This window comes from Pelobates fuscus, chromosome 8, assembly GCF_036172605.1.
Source record: "Pelobates fuscus isolate aPelFus1 chromosome 8, aPelFus1.pri, whole genome shotgun sequence".
NCBI lineage: Eukaryota > Metazoa > Chordata > Amphibia > Anura > Pelobatidae > Pelobates > Pelobates fuscus.
Window position 1 is genome coordinate 139334104 of NC_086324.1, and position 26351 is coordinate 139360454.

The 26351-nt window shown below is 40.8% G+C and overlaps 1 protein-coding gene across 7 annotated transcripts in view; it reads left to right on the plus strand.

Annotated features, from left to right (window-relative positions):
* Positions 1–26351, plus strand: part of USP42 (ubiquitin specific peptidase 42) — a 34858-nt gene that overhangs the window by 2816 nt on the left and 5691 nt on the right. For 2 of the 7 annotated variants that reach the window (XM_063430350.1, XM_063430351.1), the window contains exons 2-13: positions 3848–4076; positions 12004–12213; positions 14162–14272; positions 20145–20247; positions 21857–21924; positions 22037–22107; positions 22952–23034; positions 23769–23880; positions 24532–24672; positions 24804–24904; positions 25041–25179; positions 25639–26292. In XM_063430350.1, coding sequence (XP_063286420.1) covers positions 3857–4076; positions 12004–12213; positions 14162–14272; positions 20145–20247; positions 21857–21924; positions 22037–22107; positions 22952–23034; positions 23769–23880; positions 24532–24672; positions 24804–24904; positions 25041–25179; positions 25639–26292 — 2013 coding nt within the window. In that variant the 5' untranslated portion in view covers positions 3848–3856. Of the gene's footprint in view, positions 1–3847; positions 4077–11068; positions 11135–12003; positions 12214–12679; positions 12937–13512; positions 13952–14161; positions 14273–20144; positions 20248–21856; positions 21925–22036; positions 22108–22951; positions 23035–23768; positions 23881–24531; positions 24673–24803; positions 24905–25040; positions 25180–25638; positions 26293–26351 lie in introns of those variants that run through there. The other 5 variants (XM_063430354.1, XM_063430353.1, XM_063430352.1 and 2 more) reach the window with 5 other exon arrangements.

Here is a 26351-nt window from a genome sequence, read left to right on the forward strand (position 1 = left end):
AAAGGATACTTTAGGTACCCAAAGTACTTCATACTTTAGGTGTCCTTAGCACTACAATGTAAAACACTGCAATGATTACATTGAGAAACTGCAATAATTTTTATTTCAGCACTAAGACTGTGCCTAGTGGCTGTCTACCAGGTTTGACTCTGTGAAATGCCAGTGGACATCCTCACACTCTGGATGAGGATGTCCTGGGTTAGAGAAACACCATAGGAAATTATTAAGGCAATGCTTTCCTTTGTAAAAAGACTGATGTGCGCTGCAGATTTGTTCACTCCCCCCCCCCAAAGGTGGCGGGCAGCGACCCAGTGCCAAGAGTCCTCTGCGCTGGAAACGGCTAAGTGAATAAAGTGATATTTAACCCTTTACAACGCTGGAGGGGGAGGCAGCTGAGGAATACAGTGTTGAGATATACATGTTGTATTCCTCAAACTAACCTGTTCCTTTAAATGTGAAATTCACTGTGAATATCTGACATCTCACATTTGTTAAATACCGGTAACTGAAAGTTGGACAAGATAACGCAGAATTTAATTTCTGCATTAGCAGAATTGTAGGCTAGTGCTTGGCATGAGGTGTTCCAAGAGCCTTGTTTGTTTTTCGGAATATGTCGTGTAAGTGATTCATTTGTGGGCAAATCTCTTATCCCTACAAAACCGGTCTCTCTAAGCCAGTATTATCACTGCTCTCTTCCAGTTTTCTCTTATATCTTCACCTTCTCTTTACTGTGTAGTTTAATTGCTTGCACTCAGCAGTTATGTGCCTGTGCTGGACTATGCTGCTGACAAACATGCTATCGATGAAAATGGTTACTAAATATAAGGTCTGATGGAGCAGGTGATATTGTTAAAGGGTGTACTGGCCTTCCCCATTGTGTGCCGGCAGTGACTGGTAGCTATGTGCTGCCCTCAGAATGTGTTCTCATTTAGTTTTGCTTTAAGCAGATATTTTGTATTTATTATAAAACTGAAAGGAACTTTCCATTGTTTGTAACGTTAATGATTTGTCTGGTCCTAACAGAACATTTAAAATATGCAAATATGGTTGCCTTTCCATATTTTCCGCAACCACAAAACCTTTGCCACTGCATCCCACATTCGAAACCCCTACACAATTTCAACTTTTTATTTACCATTACTGCTTCCTGGCCCACGTCTGCTCCACCTTTTCCCCATTCCTTGTCAATCCCTCCAGGTCTCCACATTCAAGATTTCTACAAGCCGTTGGTGAGTGAAAATGTAGCCCTGGAAGGTATACAGGTGATACTCGAAAAATTAGAATATAGTGCAAAAGTTCATTTATTTCAGTAATGCAACATAAAAGGGGAAACTAATATATGAGACGCATTACATGCAAAGCAAGATCGTTCAAGCCGTGATTTGTCATAAGTGCGATGATTATGGCTTACAGCTCATGAAAACACCAAATCCACAACTTCAGTAAATTAGAATATTACATGCAATCAATAAAACAAGGAGTGTACATAGAACAATATCGGACCTCTGAAAAGTATAAGCATGCATATGGACTCAGTACTTGGTTTGGTCTCCTTTTGCAGCAATTACTGCCTCAATGTGGCGCGACATGGAAGCTATCAGCCTGTGGCACTGCTGAGGTGTTATGGAAGACCAGGATGCTTCAATAGCAGCCTTCAGCTCTTCTGCATTGTTCAGGCTCATGTCTCTCATCTTTCTCTTGGCAATGCCCCATAGATTCTCTATGGGGTTCAGGTCAGGCGAGTTTGCTGGCCAATCAAGCACAGTAATCCCACGGTCATTGAACCAGGCTTTAGTGCTTTTGGCAGTGTGGGTAGGTGCCATGTCCTGCTGGAAAATGAAGTCAGCATCCCCATAAAGCTCATCTGCGGAAGGAAGCATGAAGTGCTCCAAAATCTCCATGGTAGACGGTTGTGCCCGACCCTGGACTTAATTAAGCACAGTGGACCAACACCAGCAGATTACATGGCTCCCCAAATCAACACAGACTGTGGAAACTTCACACTGGACTTCAAGCATCTTGCAGTGTGTGCCTTTCCATTCTTCCTGCAGACTCTGGGTCCTTGGTTTCCATATGAGATGAAAAAGTTGCTCTCGTCAGAAAAGAGGACTTTGGACCACTGAGCAACAGACCAGGTCTGTTTTTCTTTAGCCCAGGTAAGACGCTTCTAACGTTGTTTGTTGTTCAGCAGCGGCTTGACAAGAGGAATACGACATCTGAAGCCAGTGTCCAGGATCCGGCTGTGTGTGGTGGCCCTTGATGCACTGACTCCAGCCTCAGTCCACTCCTTGTGAAAGTCCCCAACACCTTTGGCCTTTTCTTGCTGCTTGTGCACCTTTTTCTTCCACACTTTTCCCTTCCACATAACTTTCTATAAATGTGCTTTGATACAGCACTTTGGGAACATCCAGCTTCCTCCGCAATTACCTTTTTAGGCTTTCCCTCCTTATGGAGGGTGTCAATGATGGGTTTTCTGCAAAACTGTCAGGTCAGCAGTCTTCCCCATGATTGTGATTCCTACTGAACCAGACTGAGAGACCATTTTAAAGGCTCAGAAACCCTTTGCAGGTGTTATGGCTTACTTAGCTGATTAGAGTGGGACACTGTGAGCCTAGAATATTGCACCTTTTCACAATATTATAATTTTGAGATTGGATTTGGGGTTTTCATGAGCTGTAAGCCATAATCATTGCACAAATCACGACTTGAACTATTTTGCTTTGCATGTAATGCGTCTATCTCATATATTTCCCTTTTTACGTTGCATTACTGAAATAAATGCACGATAATCACATTTTTCGAGTATCACCTGTTCTATGCCTTGCAGTGGAGAGTAACTTTTAAGAACTGGGTAGTAGTATAGGACTACATACTATGCCCTGTATATAGACTCATACAAAGCTTTTAAAAGTATGATCAGTTCAAAGTGTAATCAAGCAATGGGTCCCAGGAGTGCTTTTTTTTTTTTTGGTTTTTTTTGTGTGTAACTTTTGTTATAGTAGTGTATATGCATAGTTTGACTACATATATGGTATATCACAGAGTAGGTTGCATAAGATGTTCACACAATTTTAAAAATAAATGGGGAAATAAAACAAAACTTGGTAGTTGATGGCAATTAAACTATGCCAAAAATTTATATTCGCGTAATTGAACAGTAAAACCAAGACTGCTGTTTTACCATAGCCTCTGCATATCTAGCAGGAGGTATTTGTTAGTTACCCTATGCCCAGGCAGGGAAAGCTGTATGGGCAGATTTGACTCAGTCCAGCGTTATAGGCACATCTGCGCCCTCAGACCCGGCACACTCCCAGCTCCAGGTCTGTTTAGGAACCATCGCAGAATATCTGATTACTGCCATTACCCCGTTTTGTTTAAGCAAGGTCCCAAATCAGACCCCTTTTTAACAAAGAGCCCCTTAGGAATATGGATGTTGGGCAGGGATAAGGAACAACTTGCCACAGCAGAAACAGGAGCCAGCTGAACTGACAATAAAGGGGGATAATGTGCCCTCCCCTCTAGTCTGTGCCAGAAGCGATCACATGTGGCATCGAAAGCTTCCTCTCACCTCTGCTGGTTTACCTCTATCTAGGTCTGTACATCAGCCAATTTGGTGGCCATCTTGGGTTGCCCATGATATGTTGCGTGTTTTAGGGCCAGTAACGAGAATATGTAATCTGCACTGGTGGAGACCAGGACGTTGTACTATCTTTTTAAAGAGTGTTGTTTATGTATGAATATCTTTCCTTGTTTTAGTGTAATAACTTGTAGTGGTTGTACTGCATTCCTGTTTAAGGCTAAAAACCTAAAGCTCAGACATTGATTATGCTACCTTCTTATTTTGCAGTGAGAAACCATGACTATTATAGACAAAGTATCTTCAGCTCAAGCAGCTTGCCAGAATCATGTGTGCAACACCATCAGACCGTCATCTGGAGGTATGGACACAGCTTGTGCAATATGCGGCGTAGTAACAGCTCTAGCTAAACTCTCTCTTGGACCTATTCCTGGTGCTGCTGTCTTCTCAAATTCATCTGTTCCTGAGGAGCCCTTGCCTTCAGAGCAGACTGTTCCACGTAAGACCCAAGTTTTATCCAGCTCTATACATGAACGTTTTTTGACTTTAACGGAGCTACCCAAAACATTTTACTGATGTTGAAGGTTAAGCATTCTTCTTTTACATGGGTGATGCAAAGCATGATTTGCCTTTACTTTGTGTCAAAGAAGATGGTCAGTCAGAAAACCCAGGCAAATACAGCCTGTGCCCATTGATTCTAGTTCCTTTGTTCAGGAACGAAGTGAAAAAGTCTGCAAAGCAGATTGGAGTGACTACATCAGTAGGAAAGTGGAGTTAGGCTCCATTTTGCTGAAAGACAAAGTCTTTGTAACTGGAAAAACACACTTAGGTTGACTTCCTTTTTAAATTAAAATTTTTATTTTTTCTCTCTAGTATCTACAGAACCTAATTGAGCTAAAGAGATTTATTCTCATGTTGAGAAAGTCCTGTGGTTAGTGACTGATCTGTTTCTTCTGTCGTGAATGCTTCTATAAATCTAGATAGATCTTATGGGTGCAGCTAGAATTTCCCTCAAGAACAGAGCTTAGAATGATGATTTGAAGAACTGGCTGCGCCCCGAGGCTCTCTGTGCTTCCTGAAAGTCAATTTCAGTAGACTGGTGCCGCTAAGAGCCCGCATGGGAGGCAACCTTTGGGGTTAAACAGTTTGAGAACCTGGCAGCATAGCAACTTTATTTTAGTTGTTATGGTGCTCTGAGTGTTCCTTTAACACAGGATGGTTTTATCCAAAGCATTCTTGAATTGATTTACAAAGTTTGTAAGGTAATTGTATACCTGGAACAGTCTTATAATAGATTTCTTATATTGTACTGTAGTCGTACAACTTCAGATGTCCTTTAGTTGTACAAGTCCTGAATTTTTAACTCCTTCTTGTTTTGGGACATTATCTTCTATTTGGGGCTTTGGTTCTAGCAAGCTTGGAATATGAATTCCCATGGTTTGTCTGTTCGAAAATGCTTGATTTCATAGCACTCTGTGCCCACTACTCCCACTTGGGATGTCATAAGGGAGTATCACCTTTCTCATCAAAATATGAATTGGTCATGTTCAATCAACATTAATTTGTTCAGCCTTATAGAAACACTATACTGTCTCTCTGCCCTGCTCTCAAAGTATTTAAAGGGCTAAAAACCTCTTTAAAACACTTGCTTATTCCAATGACAAAGTCCCTCGGCGCTTGCTCTGTCTCCGCCTCTTCTGACGTCAGAGCTGAGGAGGGGAGGGATACTAATGTGCATGCTTGGGGTGAACTTTAGGTCTTGCCTATAGGAAAGCATTGACTCTGCATGTAGGCATTCAGTGTCTTCAGAAAACCCATAGAGAAGCAACATGTGACGTCTAGCATTGTTTTATGGAGTGAATTGCATCTAATGGCTTTCTGCTAGACAGCCACTAGAGGCAGTCTTAATCCTGCAATGTAAACATCAAAGTTTTTCTAGTACTGCAATGTTTTATATTGCAGGGTTAAGGGGAATGTGCACCCAGCCCACTTCAATGCGATGTGGTCTCGGTGCCTATAGTGTCCCTTTTTAAATGTTTGTTTAATCCACCTTGGGGACATATATATCTCTATCTCTCTTTTTATGGGTACTTTAAGCACATAATGTGGCGGAAACAGCCCCGCCACTTGTGCCTGGAGAGGACTGCTTGCCAGCCTCTTGCCATGTGATTATGGTCCCGGGAAGATATGGCCCTTTAAGTACAATATTTGGGCATATTGGATGTGTATGGTGCTGCTAGCCCTTTAAGAACCATTTTGGGGCATGGAGAAAATTTGGGACAATGCCCCTTTAAATCTGTGTCCCCCAGACCTATTTGGGACACTGCTCCTTTAAGACTGCGTCCCCAGACCTATTTGGGACACTGCTCCTTTAAGACTGCGTCCCCAGACTTGTTTGGGACACTGCTCCTTTAAGACTGCGTCCCCAGACTTGTTTGGGACACTGCTCCTTTAAGACTGCGTCCCCAGACTTTGGAAATCACTTTTAAATGGCTTTTCCCTTATGGTTCAGTAATTGGGGCTTACCAAGCCATTCACTGCACAGGCGGACCACCCAGAACTGGAAGTGTGCAGGCAATTTACCTCCCAGGCTGGGAGCCTGCTGTAGGTAAATTGCCGAACGCTGGGTGGCCGCAGTTCGTGCAAACCAACACGTGGCTGCAGCCATCTTTGTTCATTCAATGTGGTCAGCTGTGTGTGGAGCCAAATTCATGGAACTGAAATCTGCCACAAAGTTCCGCGAACACCGCTGACCCTTACCTTCTCCCACAATGATTTTGCAGTCCTGTTTGAAGATTCGAACGCATGTTCGAATGGGACTTAGTCATTTTTTTCCGCCTGAAATAGACCGACTGCACAGCCCAAATCTATGGAACTGTTTTGGGCATGAAAATGTGGTTGCGATCGGTCATAAAGGACCTCCAGCTAACTTTTTAACCCCTGGATGGAATTGGCTGAATTTTGACTGTTTGTTAATAATTAAAGTGTGCGGAGTTCGAATATAAGTTTATGTTTGTGGCATGTATATTTTGGAAATTATTAATATTTTGTATAAACTGTATTTCTCTGCCTGTGATAATTATATTACCCATTGTGTTCAGTAATCATATCACAGGCAGAGGGGAGGATTTTGTGTGGGAGTGTCTGTGTGTATTGTACGGATTGATTGGTTGTATTTCAAAACCCTGTGGGCAGTACTAGGTTTGTGGATTCTGAATAAAAGAGGCTGTATGTGCCAGTACAGTCAGTTCTGCTTGACCTCAAAACGAAGTGTCATCTCGTTATTGGGGGAATTGGATTGTATGCTGATTGCCAAGAGTGTAAGCGTGTATACTTTTCCTGTTCAGCTGTTTACAGCATTCGTATGCTTCTCCGGTTCATGGTTGTGGTGTCTGCTGCAGTGCTTGGAGTCCTCAGGAAGTGCTAGGAGCATCCTTCAACGGAGGTACCCAGTCGGGGTGCCCGTCGATCCGTTACACATAACACAAACAGATTGCATTGAGAGAGTAGAATTTTAACATTGGCAATCCAGAAAGTGGGCAGCTTCAGGTCCCTGGGGAACCATTGATTTGTGTTTAAACATTTTGGTAATCTAGAAGAGCCACCTGTGCTCTCCTAGCACTATAAAGAGGTGTGTTTTTTATTTTATTTTTTTAATGAAAGTTTGCTTTGGATATGTAGGATATTCTGGCAGGGTATTTATAATCTTTATGACCAAGTGGGATATAATTATTCTGTAATATAGACCAGTTAAACGGTGGACATTTTGATACAGATCTAACTCTGAATTTAAGAATGTTGTTAGGACCAGACATCCACTAAAAGACTTCCTGAATTGAAACAGATCTTTGGTAACGCTCTGCATGAGGACCTCCAGTGTCAGATTTTTTTTTTTGTATACATTTTTTTTTTCCCCATAGGAAAGCATTGATTCAGTGCTTTCCTATGGGGGGAGCGAGGGGGGGGGGGAGGGAGCGGGGGGTGGGGGGGTCAGCGGGGGGTGGGGCGGGGGAGCGGGGGGGGGGCAAATGCGCGAGTAAAAAGCTTTTGTATTCCTGGTACAATAGTATCCCTTTAATGAGTGGGAAGCCATGAATGGGCACACAAATAAGACCAATGGTAACACAAGTAGCTTTGTGATAAAAGAACACCTTTAAAGAACATCTTTAAAGAACACCTTAAAATCAGGGAAATTGAGATGGAGGTGACATCCTTCACCACATTTGAATATCTCTCTCTCTCCTTTGGCAGCGCACTGAGAGGGAAACGGCAGGTCTTGCTCTTATTTATCATCCGCCTAATACTAGTACACCCGTCTTTATGGAGGAGATATCCGAACTGTTAACTACTATAAGTCTGAAGTTTACCTCCTCCATCATTTTGGGAGACTTTAACTTATGGGCTGATTCTCCTATGGACTCTCATGCCCAGAGTTTATTACTCTATGCTAAAACCATAGGGTATAACCAAGTAGTGTCCGGCCCTACACATAGAACCGGACACACACTAGATTGGATTCTCCACAATGGGTTGATTACTTCGACTGCTACTCCTCAACCCACGGCCTGGAGTGATCATAATTTGATCAAGTTTGAGGCAGTAGGTGTTGAAATGAAGAAAATCCCCCACATCCCAAAAAGAAATAATATCTGCTCATGGTCTCGAGTTATTTCTAAAGTCACCAGACCTCTTCTTAGCACAACTTTTTCCAGCAAAATGGACCCCATTAAATTTCATGATTCCCACACAGTAGAAGAGAAAATCTTACTGTTTAATTCAGTGATTGTAGAATCAATAGAACTTCTAGCCCCCATGAAAAAAACGTGTCTAGTAAGACAAGTAAATAAAAACCCTCCCTGGTTTAATCAGGTGACCAGGGAGATGAAATGGCGATGTCGAGCAGCTGAAAAACGGTGGAGAAAAGATTACAATGCCGATCTTAAATTGGAATATTTAAAATCCTTAAAATTATATAAATCTAGTATTAAAAATGCGAAAAAACAATATTTCACAGATAAGATTACAAAAGCGAAAAACTCAGCGGCAGAGCTTTTTCGCACAACAAACCTCCTAGCAAATCCTAACTGTTCGCTTCCCCAAGAAGAAACATCTCAAAAGTTTTGCGAATCCCTCTCTCACTTTTTTAAACAAAAAATTGATCTAATTAGGAGCAACATAGTGGTGGAACCTGATACAGAAACTTTTACACCCTATGATGGCCCGATGTTCTCGAATTTTAAACCCGTTAGTACACCCGAGATTTTGATCATCCTCAAGTCTCTCAGGGCATCGTCCTCATCGCTGGATCCCTGCACTGCTCAGCTGGTGAAGGATGCCGCTGATGTTTTGGCCCCCTATATTGCAGACATTGTTAGTATGTCATTTGCCACCGGAGTTGTTCCTGGCATTCTGAAGCAGGCTGTGGTTATCCCCCTGCTGAAGACTCCAACTGTGCCACGCTCCGAGTTGAGCAACAATCGACCTATTTCCACCTTGCCTTTTTTGGCCAAGATCATCGAGAGAGCGGCGGTATGGCAGATTCAGCCTCACCTGGAATCTAATTACATTCTGGATGACTTCCAATCGGGATTTCGACCTGGTAGAGGGACAGAGACTGCCCTGGTTAAAGTCCACGACGATCTCCTGTGGGCCTTGGACAGAGGGGAGGAAATTGCCCTGGTACTCCTGGATTTATCGGCGGCCTTCGATACCATCGATCATGATAGATTGACAGAGAGGCTACTTACTGTGGCTGGTGTGGATGACAGGGCGCTGGCTTGGGTGACTTCGTTTCTCCACGACAGGGTTCAAAGGGTAAAATTGGGAACATTTTACTCCTCTAACATCGCCCTGACGTGTGGAGTCCCCCAGGGTTCGGCTTTATCTCCAATCCTGTTTAACATCTATATGAGGCCACTGACCCATATCATCCGCCGCCACATGCTTCCCTATCATATCTATGCCGACGATACCCAGTTGTACTTTCGCCTGGCCAAGAAAAAGGAGGATCAAATCAATCTTTCTTCCTGCCTACAGGATATCCAGTTGTGGATGGGAGCCAATTATTTAAAACTTAATGGCTCCAAAACTGAATGCATCATCTTCAGTAACCAGGAGGTGAATAGTATCTTTCCCTCATGGCCGGACTCGTTTTCTCCATCTCCGAGTCCTGCCACCAAGGTCAGAGATCTGGGAGTCATTTTCGACTCTAGGATGACACTGAAGCCCCAGATCAATCAGGTGGTAAGCTCTTGCCACTACCACCTGAAGCTTCTGAGGTCTATTTTTAGATTTATTGCCCCCTCCGATCAAATCTCGGTGGTCAACGCCATCATCGGTAGCCGATTGGACTACTGCAATGTCCTGTACCTTGGACTGCCTCAGAACATCATACACAAGCTACAGTTGATACAGAACGCAGCTGCTAGGCTACTTACGGGTGTGGCCCGCAATGACCATATCACTCCATCTTTAAAAGCCCTGCACTGGCTGCCCGTTCGTGAACGGGTTCTGTTTAAAAATGGTTGTTTGGTATATAAGGCAATCCACGGTATGGGACCAGACTATCTGAAGGATAAATTCACACGCTATGCTCCCAGTCGATCCTTGAGATCGGCTGATTTAGCCTTATTGAAGATTCCAAATTTTAAAAAGAAAGTGCGGAGGGAGGACGAGTGATGTTCAGGGAGCGCAATTTTGGAACTCCCTGCCTCTGACATTAAGACTTGAGAATGATCTACTGAAGTTCCGCCGGAGCTTAAAAACAGTTTTATTTGCTCAGGCATACGGGATGACATGAAATTTTTAACCTGGTTCAAATGCATGTGATTATAATGCTGTTGTGTGCTGGATATTGTTTTGCTTGTTTTTGATTGCTGGTATGCGCATCGAGACCCTATGGGTAATAAGACTGCGTTTCTTAAGAATTTTTAATAAATAAATAAATAATAAATAAGTAGCTTTGTGATAAGACTTTACAGTTGGCTTACTCTTTCAATGTAAAATGTGCAGAGCATATTATAGTAATATCCTTCTTCACTGGATGTGTATTTCTGTCCATTCTAGACATCTTGTGCATGTCAGACCCTTTTAAGCATTCACTGTCAGAAATGCACATCTCAATGTTTATTTTAGCAGTTTCTCTACATTAGACTGGATGACCGATATGGAGATGTCCATCCATTTATAAATGCATGGTTTCTCAAAGTCTATTCAACATTTTTTTACTTAAAAAAATAAATCTTCATTCCAAGAATATTGAATGATGCCTTTGAGCTGCGTTGATAGGCTTAAAACCAGGGTTGCCGGCCAAATAGACGTTTTCTACATTACATTTAACAAGATGTATAGTAAACCAAAAGGGCTGTGCTCACCAGAGCGAACACACACACACATTATAAGGGTGCTGCTGGGGGCAATTCATATAACATACAAAATCCTGCACACTAACTCATTAAATGTGTGTTATATTTGCACCCCTCCTTCTCACAGGTGCCTCATTCCAAGGCCCTATTTAACCTTGCCCTGCAGAGAGTCCAAGGAGGAAGCATTTCCCAAGTAAGTGGATTCATCTCAAACGAGCAGGCATTGGCTGCTAGAGCAAGGCCTTCCAAGACAGGGGTACATTACCGTTGTGACAGACTTGTGGAATTATATACTGGAACTACGCCCCCACTATTTTTGTGATATTTTGAAATAAAACTTACAGCAATTTATCCTAGACTTAAGATAAGGCTAGGGACTAAGGAAAGTATTGGGAAAAAAAAATTGGGAAGACTAGATGGGCTGAATGGTTCTTATCTGCCATCATATTCTATAGTTCTATTCTGTTAGAATTGAAAGTGTGTGTGTGTGTGTGTTGATCAATTGTATATTTAAAATCCTGGAAAGTGTTTTTTCTTTAATTGCTAGTAATGCCTAAAGCCCTCAAAACGTAAAAATAGTGTCAGGAAGTTAAGTAAAAGATTCTGTGTGTAATGTGTTTCCGTCATAAAAGTAGTGCCATCTATTTGTGCATTGATAGAACACACACGTTTATGCACAGCCCTAAGTGTGGCCTCCTAGTTTACATCTGCACACAAGATCGTCTGGGATGAACCTGTGCATCTATAAAGGCTATTCCATTATTTTCCACTGTGGGTAGCTATTTTGAAACGGACTTGAGTAGTAAGCTTCAAGTAAATATAATTTTTTTTTTTTTTTTTTGGTCTATCTTGTATAAGCAGGTAAGACTGTCTTTACCATGCTTACTTTCTTTTTTCATCTTCTCTATTCTACTTGAACATTTTATATATATTTTTTTTATTTTTGTTTGTTTAAGAAAGTGGTCTTTATAAAGCATTTAAAGCTTCTAAATAATTCTTAGAAGTCTTTCCTCCTTACAGACGTATTTAGTCCCTTAGTTTTGTTTTTGTTTGTTTTTTCAGCAATGGAGGTACCAGGAGATGGCATTGACCCCCCGGAAAAGATCCTTTTTCCTACAGAGAAGATCTCCATGAAGTGGCACAGAATACAGAAAGTTGGAGCTGGTCTCCAAAATCTCGGAAATACTTGCTTTGTAAACTCTGTATTGCAGTGTTTAACGTATACTGCACCGCTTGCCAACTACCTGCTTACCCGTGAACACTCAAAAACATGTGAGTATTGCATCTTTTTCATACACATCCCCCCTAAGCAGTTAGGTAAGTTTAGGTAAGTGTAGTTTAACCCTTTGTATTCCAGAGGCAGGGCACAAATCATGGCTCGTACCTCCTCCGGCATGCAAAGAGTTAATGGTACACTTTTTTTGTAGGGGAAACCAGCAATAGGCAAGTTTGTCTGTATAGCCAATTTATGGACTTAGTTTCACAGATGAATCCTAAGGCAGATGTAAGACTCTGCAGACGGGATCAGAATCTGTGACTTTTTTTGGCCCTGCAGCTTACTCTTATGTACTTACTGCAACATTCGTTAAATAGCCCCATTGCCCCCCCACATTGAGAACCAGAGGGAAAGCACAAAAGCGAGGGAAATTGGAGGAAAGTGGTTTTTCTTTTTCAATTCAATTTCTACTCTGATCTCCCGTTTCCTTTAATGTTTCTAGCCGTAATTTCTTGATGCTAAGCAGCACGGCTTCAAGCAAGATTGCAACCTATTGCTAAACTCTTGTCCACTATAATCCTTGCCAGTGTCAGCAAATTTGCCCTGCTGTGCTGCGACTGTAAGTCCTACCTTAAAATGGGGAGTGTGAGCAATGTCTCTGGAGAGCATGCACTCACGTTATCTTGCTCTTCAACACGTTGAAGGTATTTTGGCGTTTTTTGGCCCTGGACTCACGGAGCAGCCCAGGAATTGGATGATACAGCCACCATTTTGGGCAGGTATATATTTTCTGCACATCACTGTCCAACAACTACTACCACCACAAGTAACAATATATATAAATACTTAAATCTTTTTATATTCTGTACCCTTTTGGTGGAACACAGCGATTTTAAAGGCTGTGTTGCAATTTTGTTCCAATCCAACAACGTTTGGGTTATAGTCATATTACTGGACTGTAAGATCTGGCTTGTTCCTCAAACAAAAATAAAATTCCCCCCCAAAAATATATATTTTAAGCTTAATTGAATTCTTTTCATGGGTTGACATGTTCGTAGAAATCAGGAGCCAACTTGATTGATTTTTTTTTTTTTTTTTTTTTTTTATTCTTCTTTAAAGAAAAGGTGAAACCCTAAAGTTCTCTATTATAAACACTACTATAATGCTCTTTCTATTTATAAATACTTGGGCAATTTAGGCATCAGTAGATGTATTTTTAGGCCTTATGGCTTCCTGACCCCCTGAGATTTGTCAAGCCCTACCTTAATTTATTTTATTTAGTTAGTGAAGTGAGGTTTTTATATAAAAGTATGTGTTTTTATAAGACTTTAATATACAGATAAAAATAACAGACAATACTTCTGGAAATGTTTTTTTACAAAATACTTTGTTAAAATCCAAACAAACAGTTTGGTGGGTGCAATATTTGAATGTTGCAAAGGAAGTGTTAGGCTTATTTCCCGCATCCTATAGATGTAATACCCATATATTACATTACATATTGGTGGTGCCCAGTGATCACAAAAATATTTGGTTTTTTTTATTTGAGGACTGGGCTGTGCTAATCTAAGAACAGCGTAAGTTTACGGTTAGAATCTCAAATGAATCCACACAGTTAGAACAGAGAGTCGTGAATCTTGTCTTTCTGACTGTACAAAGGTTACACATTACACAATCTGGCTTGTTTTCAAAATCCATTCTGTTGCATAACCTGTATAGGCTCAGTTGATTTTTATATGTTCCAGGTGTGGACAAGTTACACCTGTCGATAATCTGACCCACTGCGGTTTCCTGGTATGTCGTGCTTTACTTAATCACATAAGGCGTCATTGATGGTGAATGCACAGTCACATACAACACTAATATAAACCTTTTTAAATCGGAGTAGAAGATGACTTTCTTGACATCCAAAGTCGTTGACCAATGCCCATAAGTGCAGTGTATTTCTATGCCTTGACTATTCTTCAGAGCTGACCTGTTTTTTATTTTTTTATTTTCTCCTAGGTCGAGATCAGGATTTCTGTCTGATGTGTGTGATGCAGTCACATGTATTACAGGCTCTGTCTAACTCAGGTGGTGTTATCAAGCCTACTAGTGTGATCAACGACCTGAGACGTGAGTGGTTTTAACGTTTAAACTTCCAATTTAAAGGAATACTGCAGAATGAAAATGCTAACTTGTTTGTTTTTAAGAACATACTGTCAATCCTTGGACTTTGGTCCTGCTCCTGTACCTGACTTATTAATCAGAAAATAGAAAAATAGGGTTCCAGCAGTTGAGCACTTATGTTGGAGGGGAGTGCAAACACCCTTAGATGAGGACAGTGGATAGTTTACCTAGCACAGGTTTGCAGAAATCTGTGAATTCTTTACCAGTTGTGGGTTCTTTTGAAACTTTGATCATGAATCAAAAAAAGTCTACAGATTATTTTGGCTGTTTAAATATTTACATATTACATTTATTTTTTATTGTAATTTTGGATGTGTGTGTGTGTGTGTGTGTGTGTGTGTGTGTGTGTATATATATATATATATATATATATATATATATATATATATATATATATATATATATGTGTATATATATATATATATGTGTATATATATTCTCTCTCTCTCAATTTTTACGGAACTAAGAGAGTTAAATATAAACTTGTACATCCTCACATATGCTAAAAATTTGCTGTTCTGTTTGCCTACTTGCCACACATAAAACATATACTAAACCGCACTCCTTGTGTGTGTAACAAAAGAATGATAGGTACTGGATCCTAGTTAACCCACCCTGCATAGGTTAACCAACTATAATTGGATTTATAAAGGTGGGGGAGAGGCGGGAAGAGGGTATGACACCACACAAGGAAAAGGGTTGAAATATTGAACTTTTTATTGCGTTTCCATTTTTGTGCAATGTGTAAATAATGTAGAGAAGACTATAATATAATCACCACATGTTTGTATGTGAGGTCAAATGCAGAATAAAAAATATTTGGGGGGGGGGGGGCAAAAAATATGCAGTTAACAGTAGAAGAAACAATTATAGTAGTTTCCATGCGAATTCTAGAAACATAAGTGCAGTAAAATACACTGCCTGGCCAAAAAAGAAAATCGCCACCAAAAAGTCACACGTTCGGATATTTTGTTGGATCGCCTTTAGCTTTGATTACGGCATGCATTTGCTGTGGCATTGTTTCAATAAGCTTCTGCAATGTCACAAGATTTATTTCCGTCCAGTGTTGCATTAATTTTTCACCAAGATCTTGTATTGCTGATGGGAGAGTCGGACCACTGCGCAAAGCCTTCTCCAGCACATCCCAAAGATTCTCACTGGAGTTAAGGTCTGGACTCTGTGGTGGCCAATCCATGTGTGAAAATGATGTCTCATGCTCCCTGAATGGCTCTTTCACAATTCGAGCCCAGTGAATCCTGGCATTGTCATCTTGGAATATGCCTGTGCCATTAGGGAAGAAAAAGTCCATTGATGGAATAACCTGGTCATTCAGTATATTCAGGTAGTCAGCTGACCTCATTCTTTGGGCACATAATGTTGCTGAACCTAGATCTGACTGCAGCAACCCCAGATCATAGCACTGCCCCCACAGGCTTGTACAGTAGGCACCAGGCATGATCGGTGATCATTTCATCTGCCTCTCTTCTTACCCTGATGCGCCCATCACTGGTGGTTCCCCACTATCCTTCAGTTTAGAATAATGCGTTGGACAGTTTTTTTTAACCCGATTATAGTAGTTTCTGCAATCTCTTTAGATGTTTTCTCTGCTTGATGAATGCCAGTGAATTGACCCTTCTCAAACAGACTAACATCTTTTCCACGACCACGGGATGTGTCTTTCGCCATGGTTGTTTAAGAAATGAGAAGCCACTCATTGCATCAGTTGGGGTTAAATAACTTGTTGCCAGCGGAAAGATAATCACCCATGCAGTAACTATCCAGTAGGAGTAGTATATGGAGGTGTAGTGTATATGAAGGTGCAAAGTTTATATATATATTTTTTTTGTTTTGCAGAGCTAAAAGAATGTCTTGTAACAGAATTTGTGCTATAGGTTTGTTCCATGTGAAGTAACAGCGTTGTATAAGACTTTACCATTTCAGTTTTTAGTTAGAATTTCAGAGATGGATTTGATGGGCTTATAGCTCATTTAAGGGCAATTTTTACAGCGGTTTGATTTTTCAAATTACACCTCAAAGGCCTACCATTTGTAAAAGTAGACACCCCAGGGCATATCATAAGGTTTAACATGTTGCCATGTTCGTTTTTTTTTTTTTTTCTCTTTTCATTCAAATTACATTTTAACTAAATGTGTGCCTTTATATCTTAAGGTAATTACAGTGCCATATAAGACTTTTTTGAGTTTGTACAGATAGAATTTTAACAAATTTGATGGGTTTCTTTGGCAGTTAAAGTTGCTTAATAAATGCATACTTTTCGTGAAAGTAGACATCATGGGGTATGTCATATAGTATATTTTGAGCCTTATTATACAGCTATCTTGGCACCAGTTTCTTTCAAAGTTTTATGGTATTTTATTTTTTACTTTTTTTTTTTTACATGCACATTGCAATTTAGTGTTATATTTTGTACCGTTGATTTGTGCTACTGTAATAAAAATAACTCAATAGTGCTCAACTGTATCTCTGGAATACAGGAGTACAGAATAGCCCTCTTCGTATAACCTTGTCGAATTGTTTTTTTTATTTTTTTTTTAAATTTTTGTTGCACAGTTGAGTAAATTAACAGCGACACACGCCACAACAGCGTATATATGCATATTAAACAGGCTAAACCGTGGCATTGACAATAGTGCATTTTTTGGTTTATGAATACAGGCTAATTTTATGAAGATGAGTTACACTTTAACAGATATAGGCTTATTAGCTAAGTTTTGCTGGATTAAGCTATCTGGTGCTGTACTCTAGCTTAGACTTCGTGCTAAGGGCAGGTAAGTGATTATATCAAGTTATACATTCTGCCATAATGTTTAGAGAGCGAGTAAGATTACACCTTATGTTTAGACAGTGCCTAGTCCTGCCTGACTCAATCACGTTTATAAGTATGATTTAAACATGAGTTTCGAGTCCGAGAGAAGGAGAAAAAAAAAATTTAAATAGATATGAGAGCGCAACATTGATTACGTCAGTCGATTAGTAAATGCGATTAACCCATGCGCTAAGTTACTTAACTGAACATAAACAGTGTCAGGCAGGCGGGCTTGTCATCTTTAACTTAGCAGGCTACAGGCATTCTGAGTGTTTAACTGATGCTTGTGTTGAGGACTTATACAGTTATTGGGAGGCTATTATGAGAGTGCTAAACAAAGCTTAACTAAAGAGCATGGCTAAATAACAGAAATAAAATAAATGTGTCATGGAGTGTGTGTAGGTAGGATCAGGTAACTAGAACCTCGATTATGGTGTGACATGCAATCAGATCAAGTTAAATTAGCATCATCATCAACACTGGTATGGGAGTGCAGCACAAGAGGACATGTCCTTATGATTGCAGGTGCTGCGCCCAGGGTAGTGGGGCGGTATCAGCCGATGCCTCTGCTCAGTGCTCTGGGATAGCATACGGTAAGCAGGTATGGCTCTTTCGTTGGTCTCGGGGGTCTGCCTCTGGGTGGGGAAGGAGCGTGATGTGTGGTGGGTGTCTTCCAGGCTGCCCCAGCAGCACCTGGTCCCCGCGTGGAGCGGGATGTCGAGTCTGGAGGGTCTGCGCCGCTTGCTTTAGTGGTATGCCATATTTTGCAGGGTCCCTGTTGCGGTGAGATGTCGCCGTCGGCTGGGTCTTTTGCACTGGTTTGCGGCCCCTCTGGTTGCCGCGTCTTTTTCTGCGCCATTTTTGGGCTCTGGCTGCTGGAGGGAGCGTGCGTCCGTGTTGTGAACCTGCCGGCCCTTCCGTGGGAGTGTGGGTAGCAGGTTTGTGTGACTGAGCTTGCTGCTCCCTGAGCGCTATCTTCTCCCAGCGGGAGGGGGACCCTGAGGGTGGGGGGGACCTAAAGGTTATATAGTGCTAGTTTTCCTGACACTTTAGTGATCTTTTAAACAATGCCCAGAATTGTATCAATTTTTCAGTGGGAATAACAATTCCATGCAGTCACCTGGAAAGGTGAATTCAAACAGGACCTTGCTAAACTCTTATGTAGCTCAACTGTGTACTAGAGTACAAGGCTGACTTCCCATCTGTTGGTAATACTTTGTACCATTAAGTGTGTATGATGTTTGGTCTTATTTATCTTTAATTATACCATAAACATCATGCAAAAGACAAGCTGAGTCATAACAAATTGCTTGGAGTTATGGGTCATGTGTCAATTATCTAGTGTTACCGGTTTGATTTGTATGCATTAACTAATAATTGGCGACATTGCACCTAAAATGTACGTGAATATATTACTACTATATCCTACTACATCCCTTTTGTTAGCCATTTTGTCATTCAGGATATGAATGAGCAATATTAATTCCTTATTGAACAAAATTGTGTTTAAGAGTCACCAAGAATTTATGATTTCATTCTGTAAAATGCTTAGTTGTAGCTCTTATATTGTTCTGGGTTCTTCTTTAAACAAACACTGTGAGCACCAAAACCATTTTAGCCGAATTAAGCAGTTTTGGTGTACAGATCACGCTCCTTCAATAAAAATATCAGTTAAAATTCAGACTGTTAAATCACTTTGTTTATTTGCTCTTGTCACACCTTCCCAAATGTGACTTCCACAGCCTTTCTAAACACTTCCTGAAAATGGACCTAGGTATTTTAGGTTCCTCTGCTGCATGGTCTGTTTATTGGGATACTCCAGGCACCCAGACCACTTCTGCCCATTGGAGTGGTCTGGGTGCCAACTCCCACTACCCTTAAAGGACCACTATAGTGCCAGGGAAACACTAGTGGTCTTTAGGTCCTTCCCCCCCCCCCCCCGCGCGCATTGTCAGTCCATAGGAAATCATTCTCAATGCTTTCCTATGGACTCTCGCGTCTTCTCACTGTGAATTTCACAGTGAGAAGCGCGGAACCGCCTCTAGCGGCTGTCAATGAGAGAGCCACTAGAGGCTGGATTAATCCATATGTAAACATAGCAGTTTCTCTAAAACTATGTTTACAGCAGGCAGGGTTAACCCTAGATGGACCTGGCACCCAGACCACTTCATTGAGCTGAAGTGGTCTGGGTGCCTATAGTGGTCCTTTAACCCTGCAAGTGTAATTTACTGCAATATTTACATTGCAGGTTAAGTCCTCCTCTAGTGGCTGTCTAGTAGCCACTAGGAGCCTTCAGTGTTCATAGTGGTTTAAAATGACGCTGGACGTCCTCACGCTATGTGAGGACCTTCAGCGTCACAGAAATCTCCATAGGAAAGCATTGTATAGTGCTTTCCTATGGGGAGGTCTAATGGGCGTGCGTGGCGCCATTGATGCGCATCAGGTCTCCCCTGACTGCAGGGGAGGAGCGTAGGTGGAGCCTGACCCATCAGCGCTGGACTCCGGTAAGTCACTGAAGGGGTTTTGACCCTTCAGCAACTTGGGGTGGGAGGGAGAGGGGCACTAGGGGGTCCTGCAGGAGCCACATGTATGTGATTTTAAAGCTCAATTTACAGGGCAAGAGAGAAAATCTTGTAAAGCAAGTTGTCTGAAAATGAAAACTTATATATATATATATTTTTTTTCCTCATGTAGGCTGTGTCACAGCCAGGGAGGTGTGGCTTGTGGTACAGAAACTATGGTGATTAAACTCTTAAATGGCAGTGAGGCAGCAAGGGCATCATCTATACACTAAAACTGCCTCATTAAGCTAAAGTTGTTTTGATGTTCATAGTATCCCTTCAAGTAAATGCAACTACTCTATATGCTGTTACAACTTATGCTGCCACTTCAAAGTCGGCAAATGTGCTTCTTTGCCTATCCTTAGGAAGCAGCTTTTAATTGCTACATCAGGAAAAGCGATTTTATTTCTATTTATTTTCTTTCTTTTAGGTATTGCAAAGCACTTCCGTTACGGTAGTCAGGAAGATGCACATGAATTCCTTCGTTTTACGGTAGAAGAGCTTCAAAAATCATGTCTTAAAGGTTGCTACAGGTAAGTTACATCTCTGAGTGTTAAATGCGTGGATAAGAGACTAGAGACCACGTGATTGGAGTGATGCTTTGCCATACATGCGCACAAGCCACCCAATGCTTTCCTATGGTAAAGCTTTGGATTGGCTAAGATTGTCAATCTTGATGATTTCAGACAAAGAGGCAGAGCAGCACATTGGAGACCAGTGCTGCAAGGGACCAAAGGTGAGTAAATGCACCTTTTCTAACCCTTGCAGCGTGGACCTGATCACCTAAACGGTGACTAGCGCACTGTAACATTATAACATTCTATAGTGTCCCATCTGAGTACCCAAATAGCCCCTGGCTTATAAAATGAAAAGGATATTTTAAGCACCAAAACCACTTTGTAGCTTAATGAAACCGGTTTGGTGTATAGATCATGCCCCTGCAATCCTTTGTTTCTGTTTATGCAGCCCTAGCTACATCTCCCCTTGATGTTAATCACACCGCCAACATGAAGAAAATTGTTCAGTTTCAATTGGTTGTAGCAGCACAGTGTGTTGCTTTAGAAGTACTTATCTACTGCTCCGTCAATTGGGCTTTAATCACACACCATTTTCCTGCAGGTTATTAACCAGAGAATGAGATTAGAAATGTCAAATTAAACACTGTAATGAAGGAAGCTTCAATATTTGATCTCGCTTTACAGTGAGTATGTAGGGAGCCTGTTTAAGTCACTTGCATGAGATGTTTGACTAGGGCTACATAGACACAGTGATTTAACTCCTAAACGGTAAACACTTGATGATTTGGCCTGCAGGTGCATGATATTTCCACCAGAACAACTCCATTAAGCTAGAGTTTTTTTGGTGCTTATAGTTTCCCTTTTAAAGAAACACTTTGAAATACTTTTTTAAAACCCAATCTGGTCATTTATTCATTTACTCATTTACATTATGCACCTACCATCAAAGAAAACAAAAACCTGGGTACAGTTGGGGGTTGGTTTTGGTCTGTTGTTCTAAGAGTGTTGTAAGAGGACCCAGCAGGTCAAGTTATTCTTCAGTGGCCCTTCGACTTTAAGATCTTGCATAAATTGGATCCCATGTTTAAGGTCCTGATTCTCCATGGATGTCATGACGAAGCCTGCATTTGATGACCACAGATCATGCCAGTGATCTGCACAGAGAAAGCTTTGGTTCCAATACTTTTCTTACGGCTTTTTGTAACGGTCTTTCAGGCAATAGCATAATTTTGATTTCATAATGTCATACGGTGTATGCCATATGTGAAGACCTTTTATATTAGGAAGTGCCTCTAGTGACTGTCGGACAAATGGAAACCTTGCTATTTCGCAGAATCAACAGTGTTTTATATTATCTGAGAAAGGGGATAGCATCTATTCACAATAACCACTGCATTGAGATATAGTCATTTAGAAACATGTCCCTTTATATTGCTTTTAGCATAACTTGTGTGATGTATGTTCTAGCTCTAGCACATCACCGTATTGGCTCTACGTCTTCAGAGGCCAGATGCCAAATTATGAATGCCTTTTTATTTTTAAAGTGCTTGAACAATAGTTTGGTATAAGCCAATATCGGAGTTGCAAATGGACATTGTTTTTTTTTTTGTTTTTTTTTTTGTAGGTTTGGTAGAAACACACAAGCAACAACTCTTGTTAACCAAATATTTGGTGGTTATCTTCGTTCTAGAGGTGAGTACGTTTTGTAAGCTAAATCTACTAGCCCAGTTTATATGCTACAAACACATTAATTGTGAACATAGAAATTCCCATGGTTTTATAACTCCTTTTTATTCTATTGTAGTGAAATGTCTCAACTGTAAAGCGGTTTCAGACACCTATGACCAGTATCTTGATCTCACTCTGGAGATTAAGGTAAGTAAAGTGTAAATTCACTGGCTATGAACTTAACTCGTATATAATCTTTATGTTAATCAGGTTTTTAAAAGTCATGCTGGTTTTTAGAAAAGGGAAGAGGTTGTGTGTTTCTTAAAAGGAACCACATTGTTTAATAAAATGTAAGTAATGAATACTTTACCTCCAGTAATAACCGCAGAGAATCACTGCACCTTTTTAAAGGGATATTATAGTGGCAGTAATAAAAAAAGCTGTATTTCTGGCACCATCCTTCGCTCTGCCTTCCGCCACGGTAAATAAAGGTTTAAAACCTCTTTCTTTACCTACCTGATCCCATACCGGAGACTGGGAGAAGCAGGAGTTTGGCTATTTTGGCCTGATACGTGAAATTCACTTTGAACTCTAGCATTGTTTGGGTTTCACTAAAATAGCCAGGCATTCAGCCACTCCATACCAATGCATCCCTCCATTCACACCCTGTGGTCCCTTCTTAAATTAAAAACAAAGTGCTGCGTGCAAGCGTTTGGGTTTTCAAGTACCACTTAGACCCGGTTACTACTTAACACTTGAAGTTCTGAACCATAAATACATCTTCAGTTTAAAAAAAGTTAATGACATTTTTCAAGAAAACGTAGAAATTTTTCTTTTAACATTTTATTTTAAAGCATATTCAGCCAAATTTGGATCCGCATTTCTTTGGTTTTGTTTTGTCTCAAGCTAGCACATGTAAAGATATTTGATGCATTGATTTATTTCCTTTACAAATAGCATTTCCTGGTAGGAACTACAAAGATGCCATGTACTTTCTGTTAAACGTTTGTTGTTCTGGTTTTTTTTTTTTGTTGTTTTTTTTCCTTTCTAGTCCTCCCACAGCATAAACAAAGCATTGGAGCATTTTGTTAAGCCAGAACAACTGGAAGGGGATAACGCTTATAAGTGTGGAAAGTAAGTAATATTGTGTTCTATAGCAATGTCTATTGGGATTAAAGGGACACTCCAGGCACCCAGACCACTTCTGCCCATTGGAGTGGTCTCGTCTGGGTGCCAACTCCCACTACTCCTAACCCTGCAAGTGTAATTATTGCAGTTTTTTATAAACTGCAATAATTACCTTGCAGGGTTAACTCCACCTCCAGTGGCTGTCTACTAGACAGCCACTAGAGGGAACTTCCTGGATTATAGCACAGATTATCTGTGCTAGAGCGTCGCTGGATGTCCTCACGCTGTGTGAGGACCTCCAGTGTCGCTCATTTCCCCATAGGAAAGCATTGAAAATCTTTTTCAATGCTTTCCTATGGGGAGCGCCAATGCGCATGCGCGGCATTGCTGCGCATTAGGTCCCCCCCCGGCTGGTGGGCGGGATCAGTCTCACCCACCGGCCGACGCAGTCAGGAAGAGCGGCGCGGAGGGAGAAGCAGTGACGTGGGACATCGTCGCTGCCTCAGGTAAGTTAACTGAAGGGGTTTTCACCCCTTCAGCAACCGGGGATTGGGGGTGGGAGGGAGAGGGAACCTGCAGTGCCAGGAAAACTGATTATTTTCCTGGCACTGGAGTTTCCTTTTTAGTTGAACATGAGAACATTTTATATATATACTTCCAGCGTTCCTGCTGTTTCCTTCCCGTCCCTCCCCCCCCCATTTTTTTTGTAGTGTTTTTAATTATCCTCTTTTACTTTGCAGGTGTAAGCAAATGGTGACTGCTTCTAAGAGGTTTACTATCCACCAAACATCAAATGTGCTCACTCTGTCACTCAAGAGGTTTGCAAGCTTCTCTGGAGGAAAACTATCCAAAGTGAGTGTTGCTTCATTCTAATTACAAGAGTAAAACAGTAACTTTATTACCATAACCCAAAATGCAATGGCTTTAGTTGTTAACTGTTCTAACTAAGTGCACAAGGGTCATTTTGTGTACAGTCTTTACTGAAATCCTAAACTACAGTAGAACTTTGATAAGAGAACACATAATGCTTTATTATGGAATGTTGACTGTGCAGAGGGCTTGGATCCCAAGGCACATGGTTTATATCATTCTTATGCACAACCATTTTAAAAGGGTTAAAAAAATTTCATAGTGTTTCACAAACCTGTTAACCAGTATTTCTGTCCCTTAGTGTACATGTATGTAGTTGATGTACAGTCATGACTGACTCATTCTCAGTCTTTCAAATACGTGTGTGTGTGTGTGTGTGTGTGTGTGTGTGTGTGTGTGTGTGTGTTGTCACAGAAGAAGGCGCAAACAAAATGGAAGTCAACTCGTTCCATGATAGGCATGCTTGTATTGTCATCACGCCGTGTGCCGACTGGGTCTCCAAATTACCTTTTTGCGTTTTGTCACTGGCATGGATCATTTGTTCATTTTAATGGGTTTTTAGTTTTCTCTAGTTGATATGGTTTTGATCTTTGTCTCTAAAATCTGTTCCGTTTTTTTATTCCCCCTTTGCAGGAGGTTAAATATCCAGAATATCTTGATGTCCGTCCATACACCTCCCACCCCAATGGCGATCCAATTATTTATCATTTATATGCTGTCCTTGTTCATACTGGTTTTAGTTGCCATGGTGGACATTATTATTCATACATTAAGGTAAGAAAACTAGATTTTAGGAAAGAAAAACCTATGATCAAGCGAATGTTGACTATTGACATCCTTCCATTGCTTTAAGGAACATCAGATCACCTGTACAGTTTCACAAATAAACCTGTTTTTCTTCCCAGGCCAGCAATGACCAGTGGTATCTAATGAATGATTCCGTTGTATCCAGTGCTGATATCCGTACGGTGTTAAACCAACAGGCTTATTTGCTGTTTTACATCAGGTAGTTAACTGGCTCTTGTTAAAAAAAAAAAAAAAAAAACATTTCATATTTTCTGCTGGGGAGGGAAAGGGGACGAATGGAATCCTTGTGTTCAATATCCAGTCGTCACATATTATTCTTTTATTTGTGTTTGTAGGTCTCAGAATTCACAGAATACGCAGAATGGATCCGGGGTTTACACTGTGCATACTGCTCGGCCAACCTCTCCACAGCCAAGTAGTAGCCAGAGAGGAGGCAGCAGCAAATCTTTTATAGGACCCACACACGTGATAAAGGTAAGACTTGGTGATGCTGTGATAGAGCACTTCCTCTGCATGTCTGTTCTTGTGTTTTTTTTTTTTTTTTTAAATAGCATTACAGGGAATCCATGACTACCCGTTGGATAGTACTGTACTGGAACGGTGTTCAGTATCTTGGCACACCCAAGGAAAATCGGAAATGAGGTGCTTTGAATCCTATTGGATGCAAATGCCAGTAATATTTGTTTAATCCCATAATAGTGACCTCTCAAAAAAAATAGGATTCCCAGCTCATATTGAGAATTTTGGGCTATGGTGTTTTCTAGAGTTACTTTTGTTAGAATTTACAAACAAGGAAAGCAATAACCATTTTTAGTGTTTTTTTTTTTTTTTTGTTTTGTTTTTTTAATACAAATGATCCATTGAATTCAGCCAATAAGACTGATTCCCAGTTGCTCATAAGTTTACATCTTTTTAACTTTTTTTTTATTGTAGAATGGAAAACCTGTTAATGGCAACCGGTCACCAAAAATAGCACTTAATAATTCCATGATGAACAACGGCATGAATCCAAAAAGATCATCCTTTAACAACACGCCCATTAACAGACAATCTATCAATACATCTACCAAGAAGCAGAAAATCACTATAAATATAAGCAAGCTCCCGAACCACCACGCACATTCCTTGTCAATCTCTCAAAAGGCAGACTCTGTATCTACTACTACTACTGCATCATCCACATTAACCAAACCCATTACAGGGCACTCTACCTCAGCAGCTCCTACACCTTATGTACATAAACCAGTGCCACACAAACCCTATCCTACTTCAATAGTGAATGGTCATTCTAAAATGCTGGTTCCTTATGGTGGGGAATCGTCTGAAGAATCTGAGGAGGAACTGAATAGGCCAAAGAAATGGCATGGCACCTCTGCAAGCGAGCCTGTTGGTACAAATGGACTTGGCACTTCTAATAATACTCCTAGTAATGAAACAACCTTAACTGTTACCCAAAAAGAGGAGGTATCTGTTTCTATGGTAAATTTTGTAAGGAATGGAGTGTCCAACCTAAACACAAATGGACTCTTAATTCACAATAAAGAGCATCTCAGAGGATCTGCTTCTCCCAGTATCAATAATGAGAATGTAAGTGGATTGTATTATTTTTAGTTCATTCACTTAAACATTTATACAGTTAACTGCAT